The 26697-nt window shown below is 45.6% G+C and overlaps 1 protein-coding gene across 1 annotated transcript in view; it reads left to right on the forward strand.

Annotated features, from left to right (window-relative positions):
- LOC122816213 overlaps nucleotides 1-26697 on the forward strand; it is a 1390304-nt gene that overhangs the window by 329928 nt on the left and 1033679 nt on the right. The window contains exon 4 of the mRNA XM_044088959.1: nucleotides 7964-8102. Within this exon, the coding sequence (XP_043944894.1) occupies nucleotides 7964-8102 (139 nt within the window). The remainder of the gene's footprint in view (nucleotides 1-7963; nucleotides 8103-26697) is intronic.

Genomic DNA, 26697 nt, shown 5'->3' on the forward strand with positions numbered 1-26697 from the left:
AGTTGCATGTGAAGTAAACATCAATTATGTGATCAGTTTATCAGTTTTCTGTCTCTGCTTTGACAATAAAGGAGAATATACTCCATCTTTTAGATGTACATAGGCAGTTTTGCTGTTGTCTTCACAGGACTAAAGAATTTAGGAAAACTGATAAATTGTTTGTCTCATTTTCTTTTAATAAGATTGGAAGACCAGTCTCTAAAAATACACTAGCCAATTGGATAACTGAGTGTATTTGAAACGTTTATTCTTTGAGAGGCCTAACCTTTCCAAGACAAATGAAAACACACTCAACTCAGTCAGTAGCTTCTTGGGCTAGAACCTCTATTGGTGAGGACATCATCTCTGGAAACAGAGCTGCATTCGATTCTGCAGTTCTCTGGAACATCCTTCCATGAGGGCCACCCAAGGCTACCGTAGCTGGGAACTCTGTCCCATTCATTGAGCAATGAATGAAAATGATAACATCAGATATTGTATATAAGTTATGTACTTACCGCAACTATACATGTTCTGTAGTCCTATCTCGCCTGCATTCTTACACTTGGGTTCGGAGCCGAACCTTGGCTCCGACTCGGCAGTTCTTTAGCTCAAAGTCTTCTGGTTGGCTCGTGGCAAGGAGGTATCCCATCATGCACTGCTAACATATCCCAGATCTCATTTGCCGTTCGAGTTCAGAAGTGCTTCTTGGCCGTGGCTAAGTGGAATATTTTTTGTTTATTATTACTCAGTTTATAGTATTTAAAAAAGTTATATTCAGCTTATTTAGCATTCATTTATAGTCTGGTGACTGTTGAAGACCTTGTATGGCATTGTTTGCTGTGTTTCTGCTGTTTTTTATTGGCCGCTCTTCGCAGGCCTGTTTTTGTGTAGTCCCTGCTCTCGCTGTTGATTTTGTTTGCTATTTGGGCTTTGCCTAATTGTTTTCTCTTTTCAAAGCTATATTTCACCAAGGGCTAGGCCCGTTTAAGTTAGAGGACTTAGTCCTCAGTCTGTCGCTCTTGATGTTCATCGTGCATACAGCTGCAGTCATAACAGATGGGTTATCCTGCCGTCTAAGTCTAGGTCTGGCGTCGGTTGTCGTTGCTTCCTCCCTGATGTCAGTGCGGCAGGGGTATAAAAGAGGCAGCCGATGCCATTTTCTTCAGTCTTTCTTGCCGCGCGGTGCCCAAAGCAGAAGCAGTTCGCAAGTGCCGGTCGGCCAGCTCCTGAGATTTACGAAAGAATTTCAGTCGAAGTCTTCTTGAAAGCTAAGTACCCCATTGGGGAAACTTTTCTTGCCTCAGACCGATTGCTATTTGGGCTTTGCCTAATTGTTTTCTCTTTTCAAAGCTATATTTCACCAAGGGCTAGGCCCTTTTAGTCCTCAGTCTGTCGCTCTTGTTCTTTTCCTTCCCAGGGCTAGGCCCGCTTAAGTTAGAGGACCTAGTCCTCGATCTGTCGTGTGTTTCGTCCTCTAGGGCTAGGCCCGTTTAAGTTAGATGACCTAGTCCTCTGTCTAGCTATCTGTTGTTTCCTCAGGGTTAACCGTTTAATTTAGAGGTAGTTCCTGTTTTTGTTTCTGGCACTAGTAACTGTGACTTGTTTTTTCACTATCTGTCTTAGATATCAGTTGGTTTCGGATATGTCTAAAGACTTGAAAGACCACAAGCCTTCTGAGTTTAAAAAATGTACTAAGTGCGCCCAAAAAATGTCCCTGACAGATGGGCATACTATTTGCGTATACTGCTTGGGTGCTGTTCACCTTCAAGAATCTTGCTCCTTTTGCCATGCTTTTAGCCCTCGAGTCCTTTGAGAGAAAGAACAAACTTGTATTGAAAGGTCTCCTGAAGCATTCTTTTGAGGAAGAATTGGCTTCTTTCTCCTCCTCTAGTTCCAAGTCACCCTCATCTAAAAAAGACCGTTAAACCTACAGAAAGGCGGTCTCCCACTCACATAGTGTCATCAGAGCTGCCAGAGAAAATTTCTAAATCGACTACTTCCTGTTCGGCTCCACTGGTTTCAGTGCTGACGGAGGTTATTGATGTGGAGCAATCCGTTTCGATTCCAAACATTACGGAGTCGATAACTGAATCTGTGTCTCGGAGCCGGTCAGCTGAACTTCGTCTGGTTTCTCTGACACTCAGATCGCCAATTTTTCAGCGGTCTAGGTCCCCCACTTTATCCTCCAGGTCCTCTAGGAGCCTTTCTGATGAGGACGTTGAGAGAGTGGAGCGCAGACTCCTGAAAACATCGGCGTTGGCAAATTTACTTTAGGCTCCTTCCCAGTCAGCTCCGGAGCCTACTGAGCCTGTACACCCTATCACCGTTCCTCCTCTGAGCCACTCCGGTGCTTCAGAGCCAGAGATGTTGGTGCCACTTGCTGTGGAAAGGTCGCTTCCAGCTACCTCAGTAGGTCTCTCTGTTCCTTCCGTTGAGGTCTAGGGTCCTAAGCTCTCCGGTCAGGCACGAGGGGGACACTTGGACCCGAACTTCTTTAGTTCCGAGCTTACCTCTCAGTGTTTCGGCTTGGGTGAGTTCGGACCCTACATCCCTCTCGGAGCCCATCTCCTCGGTATCGAGGACTGCCTCTGCTCCTTTGGAACAAGGGGCATCTTCGGAGCTGAGGGGGTTAGCCTTCGAGCTGATGAGGAGTGTTCTGTCCAAGTCTTCAGTTCCAACTAGGGGCACTGACACTCTTCCCCCTAAAGTGCCAACCTCAGTCTCAGCACCTTCTCTCATCCAACATATCGGAGACTCGCAGCCTCAGGAATCCTCCATGAGTGGTCCCCAGTCTTCCGAGACCTCCTCAGAATGTCCTTCTGAGGAACCCCCCAGGAAGAAAACTTGTAAGAGGAAGCATGTACTCCCCAGATGAGTCCATTACATCAGACACTGACCTCGAGGAGTCAGAAGGGTCCCCCAAGTCGTCCTCTGATGATATCTCATTCGCATATATCCTTGAGATCCTGAAACAGAGAGGCGGCTGGCCCACCACCTCCACTTCTGATGAGGAGTCAGTGTACCTGAAGGCGTTCGGGTCTCAACCCTCCACCTCTTGGGTATCTCCACCTTTCGATGAACTTTTGGATCTAGTGATTCGAAAGGGGTGGGAATCTCCTGATATTGTAGAACCAGTTCCTAGAAGAACTAACAAATTCTTATCAGAACCTCAGGACAAAGATTTTCTCACCAAAGGTGTGCCAGTATATGTCATGGTGGTGGCAGCAGCCACCAAAAGGAACTTGCTGAAACTTCCTCCACCATCCATCCACCGAACGAGGAGTCTCGAATGATGGATAGGTACGGGAAGCGTGTCTTCTTCAGTGACTTTTACACTCAAATCGCTGAACTACCTTTTTCATTTCACTAGGCTCCAGCGAGATCTCATGAAAGAGCTGGGAGATACTCTCCAAGGTAACATATCTGAAGCGGTATCTGATAAGCTTAATGCACAGATGTCTACCTTAAATTCTGTTGTCAACTCCTCCATGAGGCTGATATCTTATGCAGCGGATGGAGTGAGTAGGGCAGCGGGTTCAGGAGTTTCTCATAGAAGGCACTACTGGATGCGCTTGTGTAATTTTGCGGAGGTCTTTAAGTCTACATTTAAAAACGCCCCCCTTTGATGGATCCTCGTTGTTTGGACCTAAGGTAAAGGACACACACTCAGCAGGTGTAAACAGGAAGGGAAAACCCTGTCTGCCGTGGGAGTCGTTTTTTCCGTTCCTTCTAGACCCCATCCCAAAGGGCAGAGGGGAGGAAAGATGTGGTTCAAGAAGTCTCAGAGGTTTTTCCGGGACGCACAAGGTGATTCCTTCTCCAGAGGCAGAGGAGGAGGAAATAATGGTAGATGTCACCCTACCGTCCTAGAGGCAGGGGAGGCCCGCAGAATCAGGGAGACTGCGATTCCTTTCTTGGTCATCCCTACCAGCGCTCCTGAAAGGAGGCCGGACTGTGCATCTCTGGAGCCAGTCAGGGGACGTATATCTTTGTACCCAGAAGCCAGGCGCAACATCACACAAGACAAGTGGGTGCAAAGGATAATTACCAGAGGATACTGTATTCCCTTCTCTTTCATTCCTCCTCTGACCAGAAGAATCCTGGATGTTCCACCCAATCACAGGGATTCAGCAACTGTAGACATCCAAAAGTTGCTTGAAAAGAGAGTCATCCAACCCATCCCCGCAGACCAGACCAAGTAGGATTAGGGACTTACTCCAGATTCTTTTTGGTGCCCAAACGAACAGGGGACGTGAGACCTATCTTGGATCTCAGGAAGTTGAACGAGTCAGTAAAGAAGTCCAAGTTCCGAATGGTCACGTTACAGTCGATACTCCTGCTGTTAGGGAAAGATGTTTGGATGTGCTCCATAGATCTCCAAGATGCGTACTACCACATCAAAATGGACAGAGCATCAAGGAGTCACTTACGCTTCCGGTTGGGGGCCAGTCATTACCAATTTTGCGCCCTGCTCTTTGGTCTCACCACAGCCCCCAGGATGTTCAAATGTATGGCAGTGGTAATGGCTCACTTGAGACGCCTTGGATTCCAAGTGTTTCTGTATCTGGACGACTGGCTCCTGACTGCCACCCCCAGGCATCTACTATTACAGGCCAGGGACGCCACCATTATGACTTGCTTGCAGCTAGGAATTGCAATAAACTGGCAAAAATCTGCATTGTCGCCCTTTCAGCATGTGAATTTCATCGGCGCAGAAATAAATCCCATTACATTGAGGGTTTACCTCCCCATAGAGAGAGTCCAGAATCTCAGGCAACATATTTGGAGTCTACTTCCACAGCGAAAAGCAAAGATGGTACTGAAATTGTTACGGATGATGGCCTCCACGATAACATTAGACCCATTAGTTAGACTGCACATGAGAGTTCTGCAATCGTTACTTTTCGCCCAGTGGTCTCTGCAGCAAGCTACCTCTTTTTCACCCCATCCTGATAACAGACTCCTGCAAACAGGATCTTCGCTGGTAGACCCAGTCCAGCCATCTGACCACAGGCAGACCATTTGTTCTGTCTCCCCCTGTCGCCACCGTGACCACAGATGCCTCCTACATAGGGTTGGGGGGGGTTATCTAGGGAGAACAGTCCAAGGCACATGGTAGGAACACAAGGCTCATTTGTATATCATCGTCCTGGAGATGAGAGCAGTGCTTCTGGTGTTGCAAGCACTTCATAGCTTTCTTCCTCTAGGTACGATTGAGATTCAGTCAGACAATATGTCAGTGGTATGGTACATAAACAAGGAGGGACCAAATCTTACCCCCTATGCAGACTGGCCCTTCGAGTGTGGGAATGGGCAGTGTCTTCCCAACGTTTTCTGGTTGCAATGCACATTCTGGGGAAAACCAATGTGACAGTCAACAGGCTCAGCAGGGCGATTCTTATACCTCACGAGTGGTCTCTGAATCCACACATTGCGGAACAGATTTTTCGCAGATGGGGTCAGCTTTGTTGCGATCTCTTCGCCACCCCTCTGAATGCCAAATGAAGCAACTACTTCACCCTGATCCCCACAAAGGGAGAGACATCCAGAGACGCACTCGTTCACGATTGCCCCTCGGGACTTCTCTATGCCTTTCCACCTTTTCCTCTGATATCAAAGGTCATTCAGAAAGCAAAATCTTTGGGAAGCAAGATGACTCTCATTGCTCCTTACTGACCTTGTCAAATTTGGTTCCCCTTCCATAGGCCTCACCTAATAGACGAACCTTGGATTCTGGACCCAGTGCCAGATTTACTGACGAACATGTCAGGGGTGTTCCATCCCTCTCTCCACACCCTCAATTTGACAGCGTGGCTTCTCTGATTCCATTCCTAGTCAGGCTTCATGACTTTTCTCCTGATGATGTACATATTCTGACATCTTCTCACAAACCTTCAACTAGAAAGATTTACGCCAGTAAGTGGAAAAAGTTTTCCTTTTGGGATCGCGATAGAAACCTCGATCCCTATACAACCCCCATCTCTGCGATTTTGGAGTTTCTTACACAACTGTTCCATCAAGGTTCAGCCGCTGTCACTATTAAAGTTCAACTGGCAGCTATTTCTACCTTCCGTTTGGCTAATGATCCTAACCTTATGGTGCATAGATTGTGCAGAGCTTTTTTTAAAAGGGCCACAATATTGAGACCCCCCAGTTATGGACCCTGTGGCACGCTGGGATTTGAATTTTGTCCTTCAAAAACTTACTTCGCTTCCCTTTGAACCATCAGCAACTTGCAATCTCAAATTACTTACATGGAAAACCATATTTTTAGTGGCCATTACATTTGCAAGGAGGGTCTCAGAACTTCAAGCCCTCTCTATTAGGCTCCCCTATTTGGTATTTCACAGAGACAGGGTTTCTTTACGGACCAACCACTTCATTTGTTCCCAAGGTGTCTTCTCAGACTAATATTAATCAATCCATTGAACTACCTGTCTTTTTCCCAAATTTTTCTGATAAGGCAGAGTACAAATTTCACCAGCTTGATGTTCATAGACAACTGGGATTCTGTCTTCATAGAACCAAGAGTTTCAGAAGGTCAAACCAATTGTTTATTTCCTTTTCAGATTCAAGATAGGTTTACCAGTCTCAAAACCTACTTTATCACATTGGATTTCAAGCTGCATTTCATTCATTCATATGTCCAGTGGCAAAGATCTCCCTTTTAAGGTGAAAGCCCACTCTACCAGATGTGTTTTTACATAAGTGGCCTTCCAAGCAAAAATTCCCATGGATAACATTTGTGCAGCAGCAACATAGGCTACATCTCATAATTCATAACTCATTACAAGTTGGACGTGGCTTCCAGGAACAGATCTTCCTTTGGTTCCACAGTACTCAGAAGTATTTTCCCGTGAGCCACCCAAGATAAAGGTGCTAGGGACGCTGTCCCAAGTGTAAGAATAAAGGCACAATAGGACTAAAGAACATAAAGAAGCTAATTACTCGCCATAACGTTCAATGTTTGTAGTCCATCTCATACTTCATTCTTACTATCCCACCCTCCTGCCCCCTCCTCTGAGGACCTGGGGGAATTTAAACAATTACTTTCTCTCTATGTTTAAGACCTTTCTCCATGGTTTGTTCTTTTTTCTCTATATAGTTCTACTACTAGCAGTAAACAAGAGATGGGATATGTCAGTGGTGCATGATGAGATACATCCTTGCCACGAGCCAACCAGAAGACTTTGAGCTAGAGAATTGCCAAGTCGGAGCCGAGTTTCGGCTCCAAACCCAAGTGTAAGAATGAAGGACAAGATGAACTACAAACATGGAACGTTATGGTGAGTACATAACTTTTTATCTGTGTTGTCCATTGTCATTCTTCTTCAACTTCCCTCCCACCTTCCCCCATCCATGTCTTTGGGAGAGACTTAATGGAATTATTGATAGGAACCATAGTTCCTGATTGAACTCCTGATCTTTCATCTGTCAAGTTTCTGTCATATCAATGTTAAGATGCTTGTTGTAACATTGTATAATAGCAGCAAACTCAGTGTGAGGTAACACAGTAGGCAGGGGCATTATGGGTAAAGGAGGAGCTCGAGAGTTGGATCTAAGAATCTCGCGAAAGTGGCCGAGTCAGATCTGAGGATTGTATCCGAACCCATTCATTGAAGAAGAATGAAAATGGGCGACACAGATGCATAGTTATGATGCATACATAAATTTTATATTTATATTGTGAACTCACCTGGTGACCATGCTTTTTGGTTGTAATTTTTTTTGGCGTGGTTTGGAATTCCCTCTGTGGTTTTTATTTTTTTGTGTTATTTTTAACAGATTTTACATGACGTCTTCCAGTATTTGCAAAATATTTGCTTTAATTTGTACATAGAGAGTGAAGCCCTCTTTTATCTGCGAAATTTCAGATTAACTTCTTATGTGGCATGATGTTTGGTATTGCACAACTGCATCATCATTTTTCATAAATGCAGTAGTTTTTGATTGTGTGGAACTGTTTTTTTTTTTTTTTCAGGCTAGCAAGGTTATGCCAACTCAGGATTACTGCACCAAGCCATCTTCTCATAGTAGAAAACGTTTTCTTCTTAACCCTGACATTTCCAGCATTTTGAAGGAGGATGACACTGTACAAGATGAAAATTATTCCTGTTATGGTTAGTATGCTGTGTCTCAAAATTTGTGGAGAAGGTAATGAAGGATTTTTATTGATGAGAACTATAGCCATGAAAACTACAGTGAGATTTCCTGCCTACAAGGTAGCCAGATTTCTGGCCATCTTTCAGAGTTATACCTTCTCTCCAATGGCTTCAGCTGCTCCCTCCCATCCAGATGTCAGGACATTGGTGTTATAAGAGGGGAGTTGACGGATATTGTCTTTAGATCTTTGTTGCTTCATTTTTCGATACTGTCGCAAGATGTTTAAGCATTGTTTGTGCAATGGTTTGGCCTGCTTCCAGGAAAATGCAAGTACTCTACAGGAGAGCTTTTTTCTATTAATACGTTTTTGTGATAGTTCTAATTTCTGTGTCTGATTGTGAATCTGATGTTGAAGAAACTGAAGGGAGAAACCATTGTAGCTAGCGTGTCACGTAAAGGCTATCACATTTGTAGTTTAGTCTTCTTAGTGCCAGAACAAACATGGAAGTCCATCTGCACTGTGCTAGGTTCACCCTGAGAATAGTCGGGAAGAAAGTAAAGTGTTTCTGGGAGTATACAGCCTGCCAGAGGATTTGTGAGCGATCCATCATGCTGTGGCATCAGTCAAGGACTTTGGGAGCTTCCTTCAGAATCATAAGCACTCAGAAAAGAGACATGAGAAGACATGGGAAACAGAGGACAGTCTGGGTTATGCAGGAAGTTTCATTATATCCAGTGACACCGAGCACAGCAAGGAGCTCTCACACCATGCAGCTTCTTTGTTTGTTTTGGCAGAGGCATTTGATCTTACTGCTCTGCAGGCCACCATGCCTTCAGTTCCTAGTTTGCCCTTCTGGGATGAAACCACTGAGGTGTTGGCCAACTCTGAAAACTCTTTGAGGGGGCCTGAGTTGCCAACCCCACTCTGATTATCGAGATGGAGGGGGTTACCCATCTGTTTTTTGTTAGAGAGAGTGTCCACCTGGTCATCCACTCACAAATAGAGATGCTGAAGATGGTCCCCATAGAAAAATGGACCCCTTAAAGTATTTTTGAAGCCCATACCTGCGAAGGCTACCTTATCTCATCTTAAGTAGAGCAGATCCACGGTGCAGCCCATGTCCCAGGCTTCTTCACATTATTTATTCTAATTGTCTTAGGAGTTTTATGAGCTTCTTGAAGCCCAAGCAGCCCATTCTGATAACTTTTGAGGAGGAAGAGGTCCCTTCTAAGAGGTGGAAGGTCGAACCTTCACTTACAGGGAATTTTTCTAGTTCACATTCAGAGGCAGATGAACTGGCATAATGGGACCAGACATCTTCCCTCCCCATGTATGACTCTGACACTGAGGGCACCTTATCCACTGCCTTACCACCTGAAGATGTCTACTTTGAAGACATCCTTCATGAGATGTTCCACTGAGAATCATAAGAAACCTCTTAATATTGGGTAATATATAGTTTTAACTGTTCCTGCAGTCAAAGATGTCCTAGAGGATGCTTATATAAGTACATCTCTGGAGCTGGAATCCCTTTCTCCTGAAACCTGACCAGTCCTGCTGGGTCAATGATTCCCACAAGTTTGTTTACAGGAATCCTCTAGCTGATTCAGCTGTGGTGTCCCTAGGTTCCAACAAGTGATGATCTTTGGCTGTATCTAGGAACCCCATTCTTAATGACAGTATCTTTACTGCTTTGGGAAGAAAGTCTAAATCTGATGTTGTTAATCTTCATTTATTTCTTACTGATGAGTTATCGGTTCCGTCCTCGGAACCGAGCCAGCCAATATCAAGCTCGCATCAGCCAAAAAACTCTTGAGCCAAGGTCCTACCCAGAATGCTCTGCTCCCTGTTACCTCAGATCTCGTTTGCTGCATTGCTGTACAACCGTGTCAAGCCACTCTCTTAGCCAAGTGTCTAATTTTTTGAAAGTTTTATACATTGTTCTTACTTTAAATGTTCTCAATAGTTTATACTAATATTTTCCTACCCTGTCATATACTTTAGACTCTCTCCCTTTAGTTTATTCCCTTTATTACCCTCTTTTCTTCCCTTGTGGTAATTCTTCATTACCGTCAGTGGTAATCCTTTCTTTCTCTTCTTGACCTTTTTGGGTAGCCTTTCTTCTTCCTTTTGGTACTGTTTCTTCTTTTCCACATCATTATGTCGGAGAAGAAAAGTAGCGTTGATTTCAAACAACGTGTAGGGATTGTGGCTGTAAGTTACCGTTTTCCAATGGCCATGACTTGTGTCTACTGTCTGAATGTCTCCCGTGTGGGATTTGTAAAAATTTCTCTACCAGGACTCTCAATGACCGGAAGAATAATTTAATTTTGAAAGGTCTTCTGAAGTCTCCTTTCTCTGAGGCTATTTCTGGGTCGGAGGGCTCACCCACTCCTGTTAAATCCCGTAAGAGGCGTTCTTCCTCTTCTTCTTCTTCGAAGTTGCTCCCCTCTTCTCCCTCTGGAGATTGTAGGGAGTCAACTCATAAGAAGGTGAAATTGATTACTACTTCGGTGCTGCCACCTGTGACCCTGTAGGCTCCAGGCTCGGCACCGCCCCAAATTATTCTGGCTCCAGCCATGTCTTCCTTATCGATACCAGCACCGGAGTTCCCCGTGCAGACAACTACAGTTCTGACAGTTCCGTCCCAGCCCTTACTGGCACCGTCCATACAGGTTCAGTCTCCTTCGGCACCATTGGTACAATCCCCTTCGGCTCTGAGTATGACTCTTCTGTACTCCATGGCGCAGATATTTTCGGCACTGACATGTGCTTTGATGCAGTCTTTCTTGGCACCGTCCTTATTACCGGTGCAGACACTTTCCACGACGACACTGTACCCTTCAGGGCAGACTTTTGCCTTTACGGTGCAGACACCTTCAGCTACTGTGGCATTGACGTCGGCGCAGACTACTTCCACACCATTTCCTTTGGTGCAGACATCCTTGGTTCCGGGTTCTGCACCTATTGAATTAACAAGGACCAAATATTCTCCTTCACTGGATCCATTTGCTGGCAGTCAATATAGCCCTTTTCTAGAAAGGCCAGAATCGCCATCGGCTTTCGCCATGAGGTCAACCAAGAGTCTTTCTGAACAAGATGCGTTTCGGCTTGTTGACCAGTTGCTTGTGGCCAGAGGTCTCTCTCAACCGTCGAAGTCCACATCCCCTCATTCAGGTGAGCGTATATTTCCTCAAACCCAAACATACACTCCTCCTTCAACTTCTGCTTAAGTTTCGAAGCCTATTACTCCAACAGCAGCTTCCCTTCCTCTGACTTCAATAGTGGATCTCACTTTGGAACCAAAGTCGTCCTTGTGGCCCTTGGTGCACTGGGCATCGGGCACTTCTCAGGCCAGTGGCTGTGCAGTGGGAGAGGGCATTCCTAGCTCCACACTGATTTTTTTCTATTGCACCCTCCAGGGATCCTCTCTCTCACAGTCCTCTTGAGACTCCTGGTCTGGGGATGGGCTCGTCGGGGCAGACTGTGACCCCGGTTCCGAGGTTGTCTTCTCGGTACCGGGCTCCCATCCCTCCTTGGGTGGGCCAGTCTTCCAGGCCATGGAGAGGGCACTTGCCTCCGCTGGCAAATCCCACATGTCTGAGTCCTTTCCCCCCTCTGTGCCGCAACTGTCACAAGCCTCAACTACCGGACACCGGGCACAAGACCCTCAGGTTTCTCCCTCCTCCGGAGACCCCCTCTTTGCAGTCATCCCCAGAACCTTCCACTGAGGAAGTACCCTGCAAAGCGTCGTGCAATAGGAAGCACATGGACTCCACTGAGGAGTCACTGACTGAAGATACGGATTTTGATGACAGGGAAGGGTCCCCTTGCTCACCCTCTGATGAGGTGTCCTTTGGTGACATCCTCGCGATCCTGAGAGAGGTGACTGGAAGTCCTCTTATCCTTCCTCTGAGGAATCTGTATTCTTGCAGGCTTTTCGTGCTGGCCCCCTACCTCCTGGGTTACTACTCCTGCCGATGAGCTCATCTAGCTAATCGTCCAGTGCGCATGGAAGGCTCATGACACCCTGGAAGCGATACCAAGGAGACCAGATAAAATATTATTGCCCCCAGCTGAGCACCCACATTGGTCACGAGGTTTTCCAGTAGATGCTATGGTGGTGGCGGCTGCAACTAAGAAGGATTTGGCAGAAGAGAGCCAAACTGTCCATCCGCCCAAGGAGGAGTCCCGTGTGATTGACAGATTAGGGAAGCGTGTGTTTGCTTCATCGACCTTCGCTGTAAGGTCTTTGAACTATTTGGTACACTTTACCAGGCTTCAGAGGGATCTTATCAACCAGCTCTCTGAAACCTTGTCAGGAGCTGTTTCTGACGAGGTCCGTGACAACGTGGCTTCTCAGATAGCCACCCTAGAGTCCATTTCCAACTTTTCCATGCGTCTTATTTCTCACGCAATGCAAGGGGCGGCTAGAGCGTGTATAGTTGCCAGACAACATGCCTGGATGTTCCTTTGCGGACTCCTTTAAGGATTCCTTCATGAATGCCCCCATAGAGGCTGCTTCTTTGTTTGGCCCTAAAGTTAAAGATATGCTGGCAAGGTGCGAACAAGATGGCAAGACCCTGTCTGCTGTTGGTGTCAGACACTCCACTCCTCAGCGATTCTACTTGAGAAATCAGAGGAGCGGGAAGATGTGGCACAGGAAGTCACAGGGCTCTTTCCGGGATGCACGTGCCGAGTTCTGCAATAGAGGCAGAGGGGGAAACTCCAATGGAAGACTCCCCTTTTGGGGCAGAGGAGGTCCGCAAAACCAGGGTTCCAGAAATTCCTTCTCTGTCCAACCCTATCAGTGCTCCTGAAGCGTTTCCTGACTGCTCACCTTTGGGAGCGGTTGGGGGCCATTTTCCCTTGTACCTCACTGCCTGGCAAAATATATCCACCGACTCTTGGGTACAACAGATAATATCCAGAGGCTATCGCATCCCCTTCCATCTTTGTCCAGTCTCATCCAGACTATTACCCAACATTCCACCCAGTCAAAGGGAAGCAGCAGCACACAAAATCCAAAAGCTGCTACAAAAAGAGTCATCCAAACGGTCCCCCCAGACCAGATAGGATCTGTTTTTTACTTAAGGTTCTTTGTAGTGCCAAAAAAGACAGGGGACTGGTGACCAATTCTGGATCTCAGTACACTGAACAAATTTGTAAAAACAGAGAAATTCCGGATGGTCACAGTTCAGTCTATCCTTCCTGTTCTGGAAGAAGACGATTGGATGTGTTCTGTAGATCTTCAAGATGTGTATTACCACATAAAAATGGACAAATGCTCAAGAGGATACCTCCGCTTCCACATAGGAGTCAGTCACTACCAATTTCGAGCTTTGCCCTTTGGTCTTTCTACAGCCCCCAGAGTGTTCACAAAATGCATGGCCAGTGGTTACTGCTCACTTGTGACTTCAAGGATTCCAGGCATTTCCATATCAAGACAACTGGCTCTTCACTGCCCCCACCATGTGTTTACTGAAAGAAGCCTTGCAGTATACTCTCTTAATAGCTCAAAGCCTGGGAATCACTATAAACTGGGAAAAATCCAACACGACCCCAACTCAGTCTTTGGAATTTATAGGGGTACTGTTGGACACGAGAGTACTGCGGTGGTGGTGCTGCGGTAGCATTGTCGTCTCACAGTAAGACATTGTCCTGTTCGATTTTCAGCTAGAGCGTCTTCTGTGTGGAGACATGCATGAATGGGCATACTTTACATTGAAGGTTGTGCGTCAGGGCCGACAACTCGGCACGTAAAAATCTACTGCTAATCATAAGCGGACCGGAGTTCCGCTGTCACAACCCTTAACCGGGAAAGGCTGAAAGAAACAACAACTGTTGGACACGAGAAGTTGCACAGCATCCCTTCCGGAACACAAGCTTTAGAGAATAAGGCAACAAGTTCAACTGCTGCTTTGTCACCACAAATCTCCCACTTGATCTATACTCCAGCTGTTGGGGTCAATGGCAGCCTCGATTACCATCGCTCCTCTAGCCAGATTCCACATGAGGCTCCTTCACTGGCTACTTCTCACTCAGTGGTACCCTCTACAACATCCTTTGTCTTTTCAGATAAGTGTAGCTCAAAGATGCAAGCAAGATTTACTCTGGTGGACGTCTCAAAATCCCCAACAATAGTCTCGCCCCTTCAACTCTCATCAACCGATAGCCACGGTGACCACGGATGCCTCCCTGATGGGGTGGAGGGGTGGGGGCTATGTCAGGGAAACTCGGTCTAAGGAACCTGGTTGGAGGCAGAGGCCCTTTTTCATAGTGTCCTGGAACTGAGGGCTGTGCTTCTAGCGTTGTAAGCATTTCATTCCATCCTTCGGTCAGGGACTATTGCGATCTAATCAGACAACATGTCAGTAGTCTAATACATCAACAAACAAGGGGGCACCAGATCTTACCCATTACGTTGAGAGGTCTTGAGAATATGGCAATGGGCGATTGCTTACAACCGCATTCTAATTGCAATGCACATTCCCGGGAGCTCCAATGTGATAGCGGACAAATTAAGCAGGTGCATTCTGCAACCTCATGAGTGGTCCCTCAATCCTTTGATAGTGGCAAATATCTTCAACCACTGGGGCCAGCCTTGCTGCGACCTATTTACTTCTTCAACCATCTACAAATGGGGTCTATATTAGAACATCGAAGTTTCAGAACTTTGATTGTTCTAATGTCAACCCCTATTCAGCGAACGCTGAAAATAGCGAAGCTACAGAAATCCACATTTTTTCCTAAGGAAAGAATTTGGTTGTCCGTTTCTGTCGCTTCGCTGTTTTCAGCACTGTGGTGGAAAGTTATGGGTCGGATTCAGGTAAGTGTGCGATTGGGCGCAGGTTGGGTGAGTTAGGGTTAGGGCACGGGTCAGGTAAGTGTGTGATTGTGTGGACGTGAGGGTTAGGGTGGATTAGGTGAGTTAGGGTTAGGGCGCGGGTCAGGTAAGTGTGCGATTGTGTGGACATGAGTGTTAGGGCGGGTTAGGGTTAGGGCACGGGTCAGGTAAGTGTGCGATTGTGTGGACATGAGGGCTAGGACGGGTTAGGCGAGTTAGGGTGCGGGTCAGGTAAGTGTGCGAGTGTGTGGAAGTGAGGGTTAGGGCGGGGTAGGTGAGTTAGGGTTAGGGCATGGGTGAGGTGCGTGTGCAACAGTGACGGGGACCTTAGGGTTAGGGTTTGGGTTAAGGTAAGTGGGTAGATAGTAGTGTGTGTACAGTTTAGTGTAGGGTTAGATGTAAGATTTTAGGTGTATGTGTGTGGATTGCTGTTTGTTTGGTGTGCTTGTGTTATGTGTATGTGTTTCGGAATAGTGAATTTTTTCCGTAGGAAAAAATTTGCTGTTCTGCATGTTCGATATTTTCAGCGTTCGCTGAATAGGGGTCGATATTAGAACATTTGAAATTGTGAAACTTCGATGTTCTAATATAGACCGTACAAATGCAGCAACTATTTTGCCCTAATCCCCCCCAGGGACAGTCACCGAGAGACGCTGTAGTCCACGCATGGCCCTCGGGTCTACTTTATGCTTATCATCCTCTTCCCCTCATCCCCCAATTTCTGAAGAAAGCACGACAGTTGAAGAGCAAAGTGATCCTTATTGGTCCATATTGGCCTCGACAAGTCTGTTTTCCCTTCCTCTGGCCTCATCTGCTAGATCAACCGTGGATCCTGAATCCATCCCCAGTATTGATCTCCCATCCGCAGGGTCTGATCCACCCCAACCTAACAACCCTGAAACTGACAGCTTGGTTTCTCCACTTCCTGTGATTGCCAGGCATGAACACCTCTTATCCCCTTTGCGCAATATTCTTATTGCATCTCATAGATTGTCCACCAGACTAATCTATCTTAAATGGAAAAGGTTCTCTCTATGGGCAGCGAATAAACAATTAGACCCCTTGTCAGCCCCAGTTTTGGTGGTACTGGATTATTTATCACATCTTTTCCACTCTGGGGTCTCTGGCTCTACTATCCGTGAACATTTAGCTGCCATCTCAAATTTCCATATTGGTTTTCAAGATTCTTCACTTATGTCACACAGACTCTGTAGGACTTTCTTGAAAGGGGTTATCCACCTAAAACCTCCCTTTAGAAAACCAGTACAACCCAGGGATTTGGCATTGGTTCTGCAAGCTCTAGCAGCTCACCCCTGTGAACCTGCGTCTTCATGTGATGTAAAATCTCTCTTGGAAAACTTTGTTTTTGATTGCAATCACATCGGCCAGATGATTGTCAGAACTTCAAGCCTTATGCATCAAACCTCCCTATCTTATCTTCCATAAGGATAAGGTGTCACTGAGAATTATTTCTTCCTTTTTGCCAAAAGTGGTGTCAGAGCAGACTATCAACCAATCTGTTGACCTTCCAGTGTTCTTTCCTAACCATTCTAATAAGGGAGAGTATTGCCTGCACTCCTTGGATGTTCATAGGGAAATACGATTTTATCTGGACAGAACAAAATCTACCCGTAAATCAGACCAACTGTTTCTGGCTTTTTCTGGACCTAGACGGGATCATCCTGTATAAAAAGTTACATTGGCTTCATGGTTGAGGAATTATATTACCTTTATCTACAACAAAAACAGTCTCACCTTGCCTCATAGAGTCAAAGCTTATTCTACAAGATCTATGGCAACTTCAGCAGCTTTCCATGCTAAGGCTTTCCTCAATGATATTTGCTCAGCTGCAACTTGGGCCAAACCTCACCTTTATTCTACATTACAAATTGTACTTGGCATCCAGAGGTAGAGCTTCCTTTGGCTCCATGTTGCTCAGGAATGTCCTTCCATGAGGGCCACCCAGGTAGCTGGGGACTCTGTCCCATCAGTAAGGAATGAACGAAGGTTAACAACTTCAGATAAAGAAGTTCCATCTGTGTTGTTGATCTTCGTTCATTCATTACTTCCCACCCTCCGTTCCCCATCTGGAGGTTCTGGGTTGATCTCATGTACTCCTTTATTGTAGGTCTGTTATGACCAGAGGTAGCCTCTACTTTTATCTGTCAACTTGCAAACTCGATTTGAGGTAACAGAGCAGAGCATTCTGGGTAAGACCTTGGCTCGAGAATTTTTTGGTGATGCGAACTTGATATTGGCCGGTTCGGTTCTGAGGATGGAACCGATAACCCATCAGTAATGAATGAATGAAGATCAACAACAAGATGGAACGTTATGGTAAGATATAACTGCTTTTTTTACCTGCCATTCAGAGCCTTAAACTTAGACCCCATGTGCTTAATTGTCAACAATATGTATGGGATAGGATAATGTCCAGTGCAGAAGGGATCACAGATGAGAACCTGAGACAAGAGGTGTTGGGTTTGTGTGACCTATCATCTCTAGTTGTAAGGTACTCCACAAAGGTGGACATGATACAGTGAAATGCATCATGCAAGGCAGCAGTAACAGGGGTCAGATGTTCATCGTGCATTACAGCTGCAGTAATTACATATGGGTTTTCAGCCGGCAGGGGGTCCCTCGGTCGGCCGAATTCCAAAGTCTTGGTCCGGCGTCGGTTGTTGTCGCGTACTCTTCTGACGTCAGGAAGGCTAGAGTATAAAAGACACAGCCGACGCCAACTTCTTCAGTCTTTTTGCGGCGGTGCGCAGAAGCAGTTCGCAAGTGCCGGTCGGCCAGCTCCTGAATTACGAAAGAATTTGAACCGAAGTCTTCATTAAAGCTAAGTACCCGTTGGGAACCTTTTCTTGCCTCAGACCGATGTCAGAAAAAGTTAATAATTGTATTTCTTGTGGGAAGCAAATACCGCATAAGGATTTCCATTCCCTTTGCATACCTTGTTTGGGCCCAGACCACGGCGTCTCGGGCTGCGCTTTGTGCTACCTTCAATAAGCGCACTATCAAGCGTCGGCGGAGTTAAGCCCAACACTATTTTGGCAAAGCGTTTAATTATAAAATGTCGTTGGATACTCCGACTACCGCTATGTCCAGAAAGCGCAAAGAAAAGGACAGTCAGTCGAGAACTGCGGTCTCCACGCCGAAGCAAGCTCCACGTGGGCCGGTTCTCAGTGAGACGCCTTTGCAGTCCCTGACTACCGGCGACACTCCCTGGCGGGGTCTTCTGTACCTGAGACCGCTGGTTCTTGGTCCTTTCCCAAACTACTACGAAGCCCCTGTTCATGTCGAACCCACCAATGTGGATAGATCTACATCCACCCATGGTGTATTTAGGCCTTCATCTTCCTTCTCCATCAAGGCCTTTACAAAAGCCAAATCAGCCAAGCATCTTTCTAGGCCTGCCTCACAAGGCCCAAGACCTGGGCCACGCCTAAGAAGCACATGCTTAAAATGGCTGAAGACCTGATCACTCTTATCAGAGGCTCACAGGCCCCTCGGACAAGAGACCCAGAGTAGAGGAGGATTCTCCTCCTTCTGACCAAGAATCCATTTTATCAGAACATTCTGATGCTGAAGAACAGTCTTATTCACCTTTTGAGGATTCGGATGCAGAGCAGTCCATTCCTTCTGTATCCCCCCCTGAGGATTTTTCCTTTGGGGAAACCTTACACTCCTTGAGAGCACTTCCATTGGGAAGGCCAAGACTTTTCAGACTCCAAGAAAAGACTTAGGGAATTCCTCTGGTTACCTCAGCATAGACCTCTGGCTATTCCTCCTGTTTTGGAGGTTTTGGATGATGTATACGAGGCCTGTTTAAATCCTGATTCTCTGCCTCCTGCACCAGTTAAGCGGATAGGTATTACAGAGTTCCTAATTCTCATCAGTTCCTCTATAAAGGCCATAATGCAGACCCTGAAACTATTTCTCAAGGCCCCAAAGGAATTAAGGCTTCGGCAAGAATCCACTACCTACGGAAAGGGAATCTAGATCACTAGAAAGGTGGGGTAAGAAGGTTTACACCTCGGCCACCCTTGCCATGAGGGCCTTAAACTGCCAGTTTCATATGATTAAATATCAGCAATTTCTGTTATCACAATTAAAAACAAAAATGTCACAACCTGAACAACCAGATTTAAAAGAGTTGCAGGATATGATGCATAGTGCTGAGCAAGTGGGCAAGCACACCTTACAATGTGGTTATGATGCATTAAAGGCCTCCAGCAGATCAGCCGCCACTGGAGCAGTCATTCGCAGACATGCATGGCTAAGGGAACAAAATCTTCCAGATCAGGTGAAAGCAAAAATTCTAGATGCACTGTTACATAAGGATGTTCTTTTTGGTGGTAATGCTGAGGATATTTTACGTAAAATGGAAGAAAAGGCAAAATCTATGCAAACTGTCAAAGCTTTCTTACAGGTTCAGCCACCAAGGTTCAGCAGGAATTGGCCGTCAAAAAACTGGTCCTTTCCAACCACTGACAAAGCCCAAAGGGGCAGATACAGACGCGGAAGGGGCAGAGGACAACCCCAAGGATCCTACAGAGGCAGACAATGGCAATCACCAACACCAAGAAGTGGTGGCGACAGTGCACAGCAGTACAGAAAGCAAACTCAATGACTCCCTCATTTCCATGCCAAGCAGAATTCAACTGGCAGCACCTTTGGGAGGAAAACTGGCACTATTTGCAAACGATTGGCATATTGTCACAACAGACAAATGGATTCTGGACATAATAAACAGAGGCTACAAATTTCATTTCCACACTCTTCCAAAAATGAGAGGCATGCCAAACCTACCACAAAATCAAAGGGTAGAGGCACAACTACAAATAAGCTCCTAAACATGAGGGCTATACAAAAGGTACCTACGCACCAACAAGCACAAGGTTTTTATTCAAGGCTTTTCTGGTGCCAAGAAAGGAAGCGACTGGAGACCCATTCTGGACTTATCCATTCTCAACACATTTCTTCTAGTGCCAAAATTCAAGATGCTCACATTACAGCAACTCCTTCCCATGCTGGGCAAGGGGTTTTGGCTGGTAACATTGGACCTCAAGGAGGCATACCTGCATGTCCCAATCAGACAAAGTTGCAGAAGATACCTCAGATTTCTTGCAGGTTCAAATCACTATCAATTCTCTGCATTGCCCTTTGGCTTATCTACTAGAGTATTCACCAAGTGCCTGGCCTCACTGATTGCATACTGCAGACTTCAAGGGATACAAATTTACCCTTATCTGGGCGACTGCCTGATCCAAGCGGACAGCAAACTCGTACTTCTCAAACATCTGGCATATGTGACACGCTTACTGCTTTCTCTGGGATACACCATCAACAAGGAGAAATCAAAACTAACACCCTCTCAGAAAATTACCTTCCTGGGTGCCAACTTGGACACAAACACCCAGATGGCTTACCTAACAACAGAAAAACAAGGGCAACTATCTCATTACTTCAAAATGCTTGCAAAAAGTACCAGGCTTACTGCAAGGAAAATCCTGCAGGCTCTGGGATTCATGGCATCTTGCATTCTTCTAATCCCATGTGCAAAGCTGCACATGAGGAAACTTCAATGGTACCTAAAAAATCTATGGTCTCAACACAGTCACAGCTTAGAAGTGGAGATTCCAATAATTCCCTGTCTACAAAAGGAATTCATATGGTGGGCCCAAGCATGCCAAGTAAACAAAGGCCTCCCATTCTGCAAGCCTCAAGCTACACAAGTCATGACCACAGATGCTTCAGATTACGCCTGGGGGGCGCACATGAAGGACAGGTGCATTCAGGGCAGATGGCACAAAACAGAAAAGCACCTTCACATCAATCAAAAAGAAATGCTGGCAGTAATAAATGCAATTTCAGCGTTCAGAGAATTCCTGCATCCAGGACAGCTGCTCATAAGAACAGACAACACCACAGTAATGTGGTACATAAACAAACAAGGAGGGACTCATTCATACCCCTTGTGCAGATTAACCATGACTCTTTGGAATCTAGCTCTGGAAAGACAAATAGAACTCCAGGCTCAGTACCTACCAGGAATGGAAAACACACTGGCAGACACTCTGAGCAGGCATATGACAGACCCTCACGAATGGAAGCTACATCCACGTATTCACAGAGATTGTTCAAGCGTGGGGAAGGCCAGACATAGACCTTTGCCTCCCACAAAAATCATCAATTAAAAAGTTTTGCTCAAGGACCTTCCACCCAAAGGCTTGGAAAGTGGGCCCTTTCATTCACATGGACAACTTGGTCAGTCTATGCATTCCCACCACAACCTCTGCTGCCCAAGGTGCTTTTGAAAGCAAGAACAGACAAGCCAAGGATGATACTGATTGCTCCAGATTGGCGAGACAACATTGGTATCCACTATTGAGGAGCCTAACACACACTCCTCCGTGGCCCCTGCCTCTAACACCTCTACTGCTGGCCAGAACAATTTCAAAACTCTTCACAGTCAGCTGAAAACTCTCAGTCTAGCTGCATGGAAAATTCCTTAACTTCACATCAGGCACTACTCTCCAAAGAAGTGCAGGATGTCATTTTGGAGGCTAGAAGACCATCTACAAGAATAGCTTACTCCGCAAAATGGAAGCGGTTTTGCTGTTGGAATGAAGAACGAGGACAGGATCCTAGAAAATTAAACCTGCCTCAGATTTTACAGTACCTAACTGAACTTTTGAGCAAGGGACTTTCCTTTTCCTCAATCAAGATACATGCCTCAGCAATATCTGCAGAATTCAATATGGATCCTCCTTTATTCTCACACCCACTACTACGACAGTTCCTCAGGGGCTAAGAACATAAGGCCTCCAAGGAAACAACCAGTACCAGCTTGGGACCTTAACTATGTACTGGAAAAATTGACATTGCCTCCCTTTGAACCAGCTGCTTCAGCAGAATTACAATATTTGTCCTGGAAAACAGCTTTTCTCCTGGCCATCACTTCAGCTCGTAGGGTATCTGAGTTACAGGCCCTCATGGCAGTGCAGCCATTCCTCATATTCCATCAGGACAGGGTTTCCCTGCGTACTAACCCCTCCTTTATGCCTAAAGTAGTATCTAGGGTAGCCCTAAACCAGGCCATCCACCTTCCTACCTTCTACTCTAATCCTCAAAACAAAGGGGAGGCTGCTTCATTCTTTAGATATCCATAGGCAGCTACGTTACTACTTGGACAGAACCAAGTCATTCAGAAAATCAGATCAACTCCTAGTTTCCTATGCTGTGGGGGTCAAGGGAAACCTGTAACTAAACAGACCATTTCCAAGTGGATTGGTCACTGCATACGCTTTTGTTATTCCTATCATGGAAAGCTTCGTACCTACTGGTATCAGATCACACTCCACTAGGGCCACAGCCACCTCTACAGCCTTCCTCAGAGGAGTGCCTACTAAAGATATCTTGGAGGCAGCCACTTGGAGTTCTGTACATACCTTCACAAAGCATTACCATCTGCCTTTATACTCCAGAACTAGAGCAGGCTTTGCCACTGCAGTTTTGCAGGGCATTCTAGCTCAACCCAGTTCCGTATAGTACCTACCACCCTATACATAGCTTTGGGATTCTACCCATATGTAATTACTGCAGCTGTAATGCCGATGAACATAGTACAGTTTTGTACCTACCATAAATGTAGATGTTAGGGCTATTACAGCTGCAGCCACCCTCCTTCCCCTCTTGGTAAGACCTTGGGGTTTGAATGCCTATTCATACCTGCTGACTGGGTTATCCTACTATGTTTTATTTGCTTACTCTTGTGTATTACACTAATTTATGTATTGCCTTCCTTTTGGGGGCACCTGACATCTGGGGCAAGAAAGACTGAAGAAGATGGCGTCGGCTGTGTCTTTTATACTCTAGCCTTCCTGGCGTCAGAAGAGTGCGACAACAACCGGCCGGACCAAGACTTTGGAATTGGCCGACCGAGGGACCGCCTGCCGGCTGAAAACCCATATGTAATTACTGCAGCTGTAATAGCCCTCGAACATCTACATTTATGGTAGGTACAAAACTGTACTTTCTTCGGAAACCAACCTGGCCGAGGGCGTAGCCCCTGCCAGGTTATGTGAAGAAGAAGTTGCTAAATGCATCCCTATTTAAGGGATAAGAAACTCTGGAACCTCTGCTGAAAGTGTTTTTAAAAGACTAGAGGAAAAAGAAAAGATCATGCAATCAGTCAAGCAATATTTTTCTCTCTCAAAGGCATTGAAGTTCAGCAAAAATTACCCCTATAAGTCCTGAACTGTCTGCCTAAAACAAGATGGATGTAAGCCAAGCAAAAGGAAAGAGGTCTATGTACAGGAAGGAATAGCAAGCAGAATCTGAGAAGCCTTGGGGTCATCAGGGCTGTGAACCTCATAGGGGACAGCTATGTCTTAATCAGGCTGCCCTCTTCTCCCCTTCTAAAAATGGCATCCCAACCCTATATCTAGAACATCTTCCTCCTTTATAGGAGGATGCTTATTGTTGTTTATGAGAGAATGGGAAGGAATTACTCAGGAACTAGAGACAAGGATTCAGATTAAAAGAAATTTCTAAACATGCCTAATTTGTTAAATGAAGAGGATAGATGAGTACTACAGTTTGCCTCGGCTACCAAGACAAACTTCAACCCCAGTCATTCAAGAGTTTGACTGTGGCAAGTTGACAGCAGTTATCAGGGTCAAGACAAGGGTATTTGGTGACTCTCCCTCATCCTAATATAAATACAGAGAGAGTACACCTGTCTCTTTGTTTTCACTCATACTAAGGATAGTGATGGTAATCTTCACCATACTCACAGATGTTCATCATGTTTCACTGTTGCAGTCATTACATTTGGGTAATCTGCTGGCAGGTTGCCCTCAGTCGGCCTGATTAACAAAGTCTTGAGTCCTGCCTCGGTTGCTGTCCCTTCTTCCATGACGTCAGGTCGTCAGGGGTTTAAAACATGCAGCCGAAGCCATTACATGAGTCTTTCTTGCTGCGCGGTGCCCGAAGCAGAAGCAGTTCGCAAGTGCTGGTCGGCCGACTCCTGAAATTTTTGTTTTCGAGTTTCAGAACCAAAGTCTTCAACTTAAAGCTAAGTACCCCGTTGGGGAAACTATTTCTTGCTCCTTACAGATGTCAGTAAAAGTTAATAATTGTATTACTTGTGGGAAGCAAATACCTCGTAAGGATTTTCATTTGTACTGTATTCCTTGCCTAGGGCCCTGACCACGATGTACCTTGCTGTCGGTTTTGTGCTTTATTTTATCAGCGCACTATCCGTCATCGGTACATTTTTGCTTCGAAATATTTTGGATTTCGGTTTAATTATCCAGAAATGACGTCGGTTAGCCATCCGACTACCAGAATACTGAAAAAACGCAAAGAAAAAGAGACAGGCCGTTGAGGTCCAAAACTGCCGATGACGCTTCTCCTAAGCCAGTCGCCAGTTCGCCTGTACTCATTGATGCGCTTTTACAGCCCCTGATCCTCGCTACTTCTGATTCGTAGGCCTCTACTGAGACCCATTCAGAGTCCGGTGTGTCGCAAGATGCTTCACATATGGAACCCGGGGATGTCTCTACCTTGGATGGGTCTGGAGCCGCTGAGTAGGCACCAGCTTCTGAGGGTGTATTCAGGCCTACAGACTTGCATATTAAACCAAATCCAACTTCAGTGCTAAGGCCTAAATCTTGATCTAGGTCTAAAAAAACGACGCCCAGGCTACATGTTCAGGCCCCTATGCCTAAAAAACAAATGATCAAAATGGCTGAAGATTTAATTACACTAATCAGAGGTAGTCAACCCCCCAAGAGGCCTAGGATTTAATTTGACTATGAATCTTCTGAACAGGACTCTGTTTCTTCTGACTCTTCTAATGATCTGGATTTGTCCATACCTACTTATGAGGACTCTGATGTAGAGGATTCCATTCCCTCTGCTTCTCCGCCTGAGGATTTCTCTTTTGGGGAAACTTTACATACCTTAAGGGAGCATTTCCACTGGGAAAGTCAGGATTTCTCTGAATCCAAAAAGAGGCTTAGGGATTTCCTTCTTCCTCAGCATAGGCCTTTGGCTATACCTCCTGTACTAGATATTGTTGATGATATGTTTTCGGAATCCAGTATGGCCCCTGTTTCCTTGCCTCCAGCCCCCAGTAAACCAGACAGGTACTACAGGGTTCCTGAGTCCCACAAATTCCTTTTCAAAAATCCTGTTGAGGATCCTGAAATCATTTCTCAGGGGCCCAAGGGCATTAAGGCTTCTACTGCTAAAAGTCCTACCCCTTCTGATAGAGACTCCAGGGCGCTGGATAGATGGGGTAAAAAGGTTTATACTTCTGCAACCTTAGCAATCAGGGCTGTAAACTGTCAATTCCATATGTTAAAATATCAATAGCATATCATGGGACTGCTTAAACAGAAAATAATGTTGATTTCTGACTGTGTGGAGAATAAAGATTTGCAGGATTTGTTGCATTCAGCTGAACAAGTTGCCAAACATACTTTGCAATATGGTTTTGATTCCTTAGAAGCCTCCTGTAGGGCTGCTGTTACTGGGTCTGTGCTTAGAAGGCATGATTGGCTTAAGGAACAATCTCTGCCTGATCATGTTAAAGCAAAACTTTTGGATGCTCCTTTACAGCAGGACCGGCTATTTGGCAATAAGGCTGAAGAAGTTCTAAAAAAGATGAAAGATAAAGCTAAATCTATGCAAACTATGAAAGACTTCTTACAAGTGCAACCTCCTAGATTTAGTAGGCATTGGCCTACTAAGAACTGGTCCTTTCAAGCTCCTTCCAGAGCCACTACGGCCAAACCCAGACACTCCAAAACCACCAGGTTTCAGTCCTAAAGGACTTTCAGAACTAAGCAATGGGGTGCTTCCACTTCCAAATCTGGAAACAACAAGGCACCACCCTATGGTAAACAGTCTCAATGACTTCCCTTTGAAATTGCCAAGCACCTACCTCTTAGCCACCCCTTTGGAGGGAAAACTGGCTCTTCATTCAAGAAACTGGCAACTTATAACCCAGGACAAATGGGTTTTAAATATAGTGTCCCAGGGATACAGATTTAATTTCCACACGCCAGACCTGCCCCAAAATCAGTGGGTGGAAGCTCAAAAACAAGTACTTTCCCTCCTAAACATGGGGGCTATTCAACTAGTACCAGAAAAGGAAAAGGGACTAGGTTTCTATTCCAGAATTTTCCTGGTACCCAGAAAAGACAAATCATGGCGTCCAATTCTGGACCTGTCAACTCTAAACACTTTTCTGAACATTACAAAATTCAAGATGCTGACTCTTCACCAGTTACTTCCTATGCTAGGCAAGGATGCCTGGTTGGCAATTCTCGACTTAAAAGAGGCTTACCTGCATATCCCAATCAGGGAATCTTGCAGAAGATCCCTACACTTCAAAGCATGCTGCATGCATTATCAGTTCTCTGCACTGCTCTTTGGCTTGTCTACTCCGCCCAGGGTATTCACAAAGTGCCTGGCCCCAGTAATTGCATTTTGCAGGCAAAGAAATATTCAAATATATCCATACCTGGACGATTGTCTAATTCAGGCTGAAAACCAGGTCATTCTTCTACAACATCTGGCTTTTGTAAAAAGGCTTCTAACCTGTCTAGGTTACACCATAAACAAAAGGAAATCTCAACTGGTACCCTGTCAAAAAATTACATTCCTGGGTGCAAGCTTGAATACAACTGCCCAGATGGCTTTCCTTACGCCAGAAAAGCAAATTCATTTGGTGACTTACTTCAAA

Source organism: Protopterus annectens, chromosome 12.part0 (genome assembly GCF_019279795.1).
Source record: "Protopterus annectens isolate FY-2018-M chromosome 12.part0, PAN1.0, whole genome shotgun sequence".
In the NCBI taxonomy this organism is placed as follows: Eukaryota; Metazoa; Chordata; order Ceratodontiformes; family Protopteridae; genus Protopterus; species Protopterus annectens.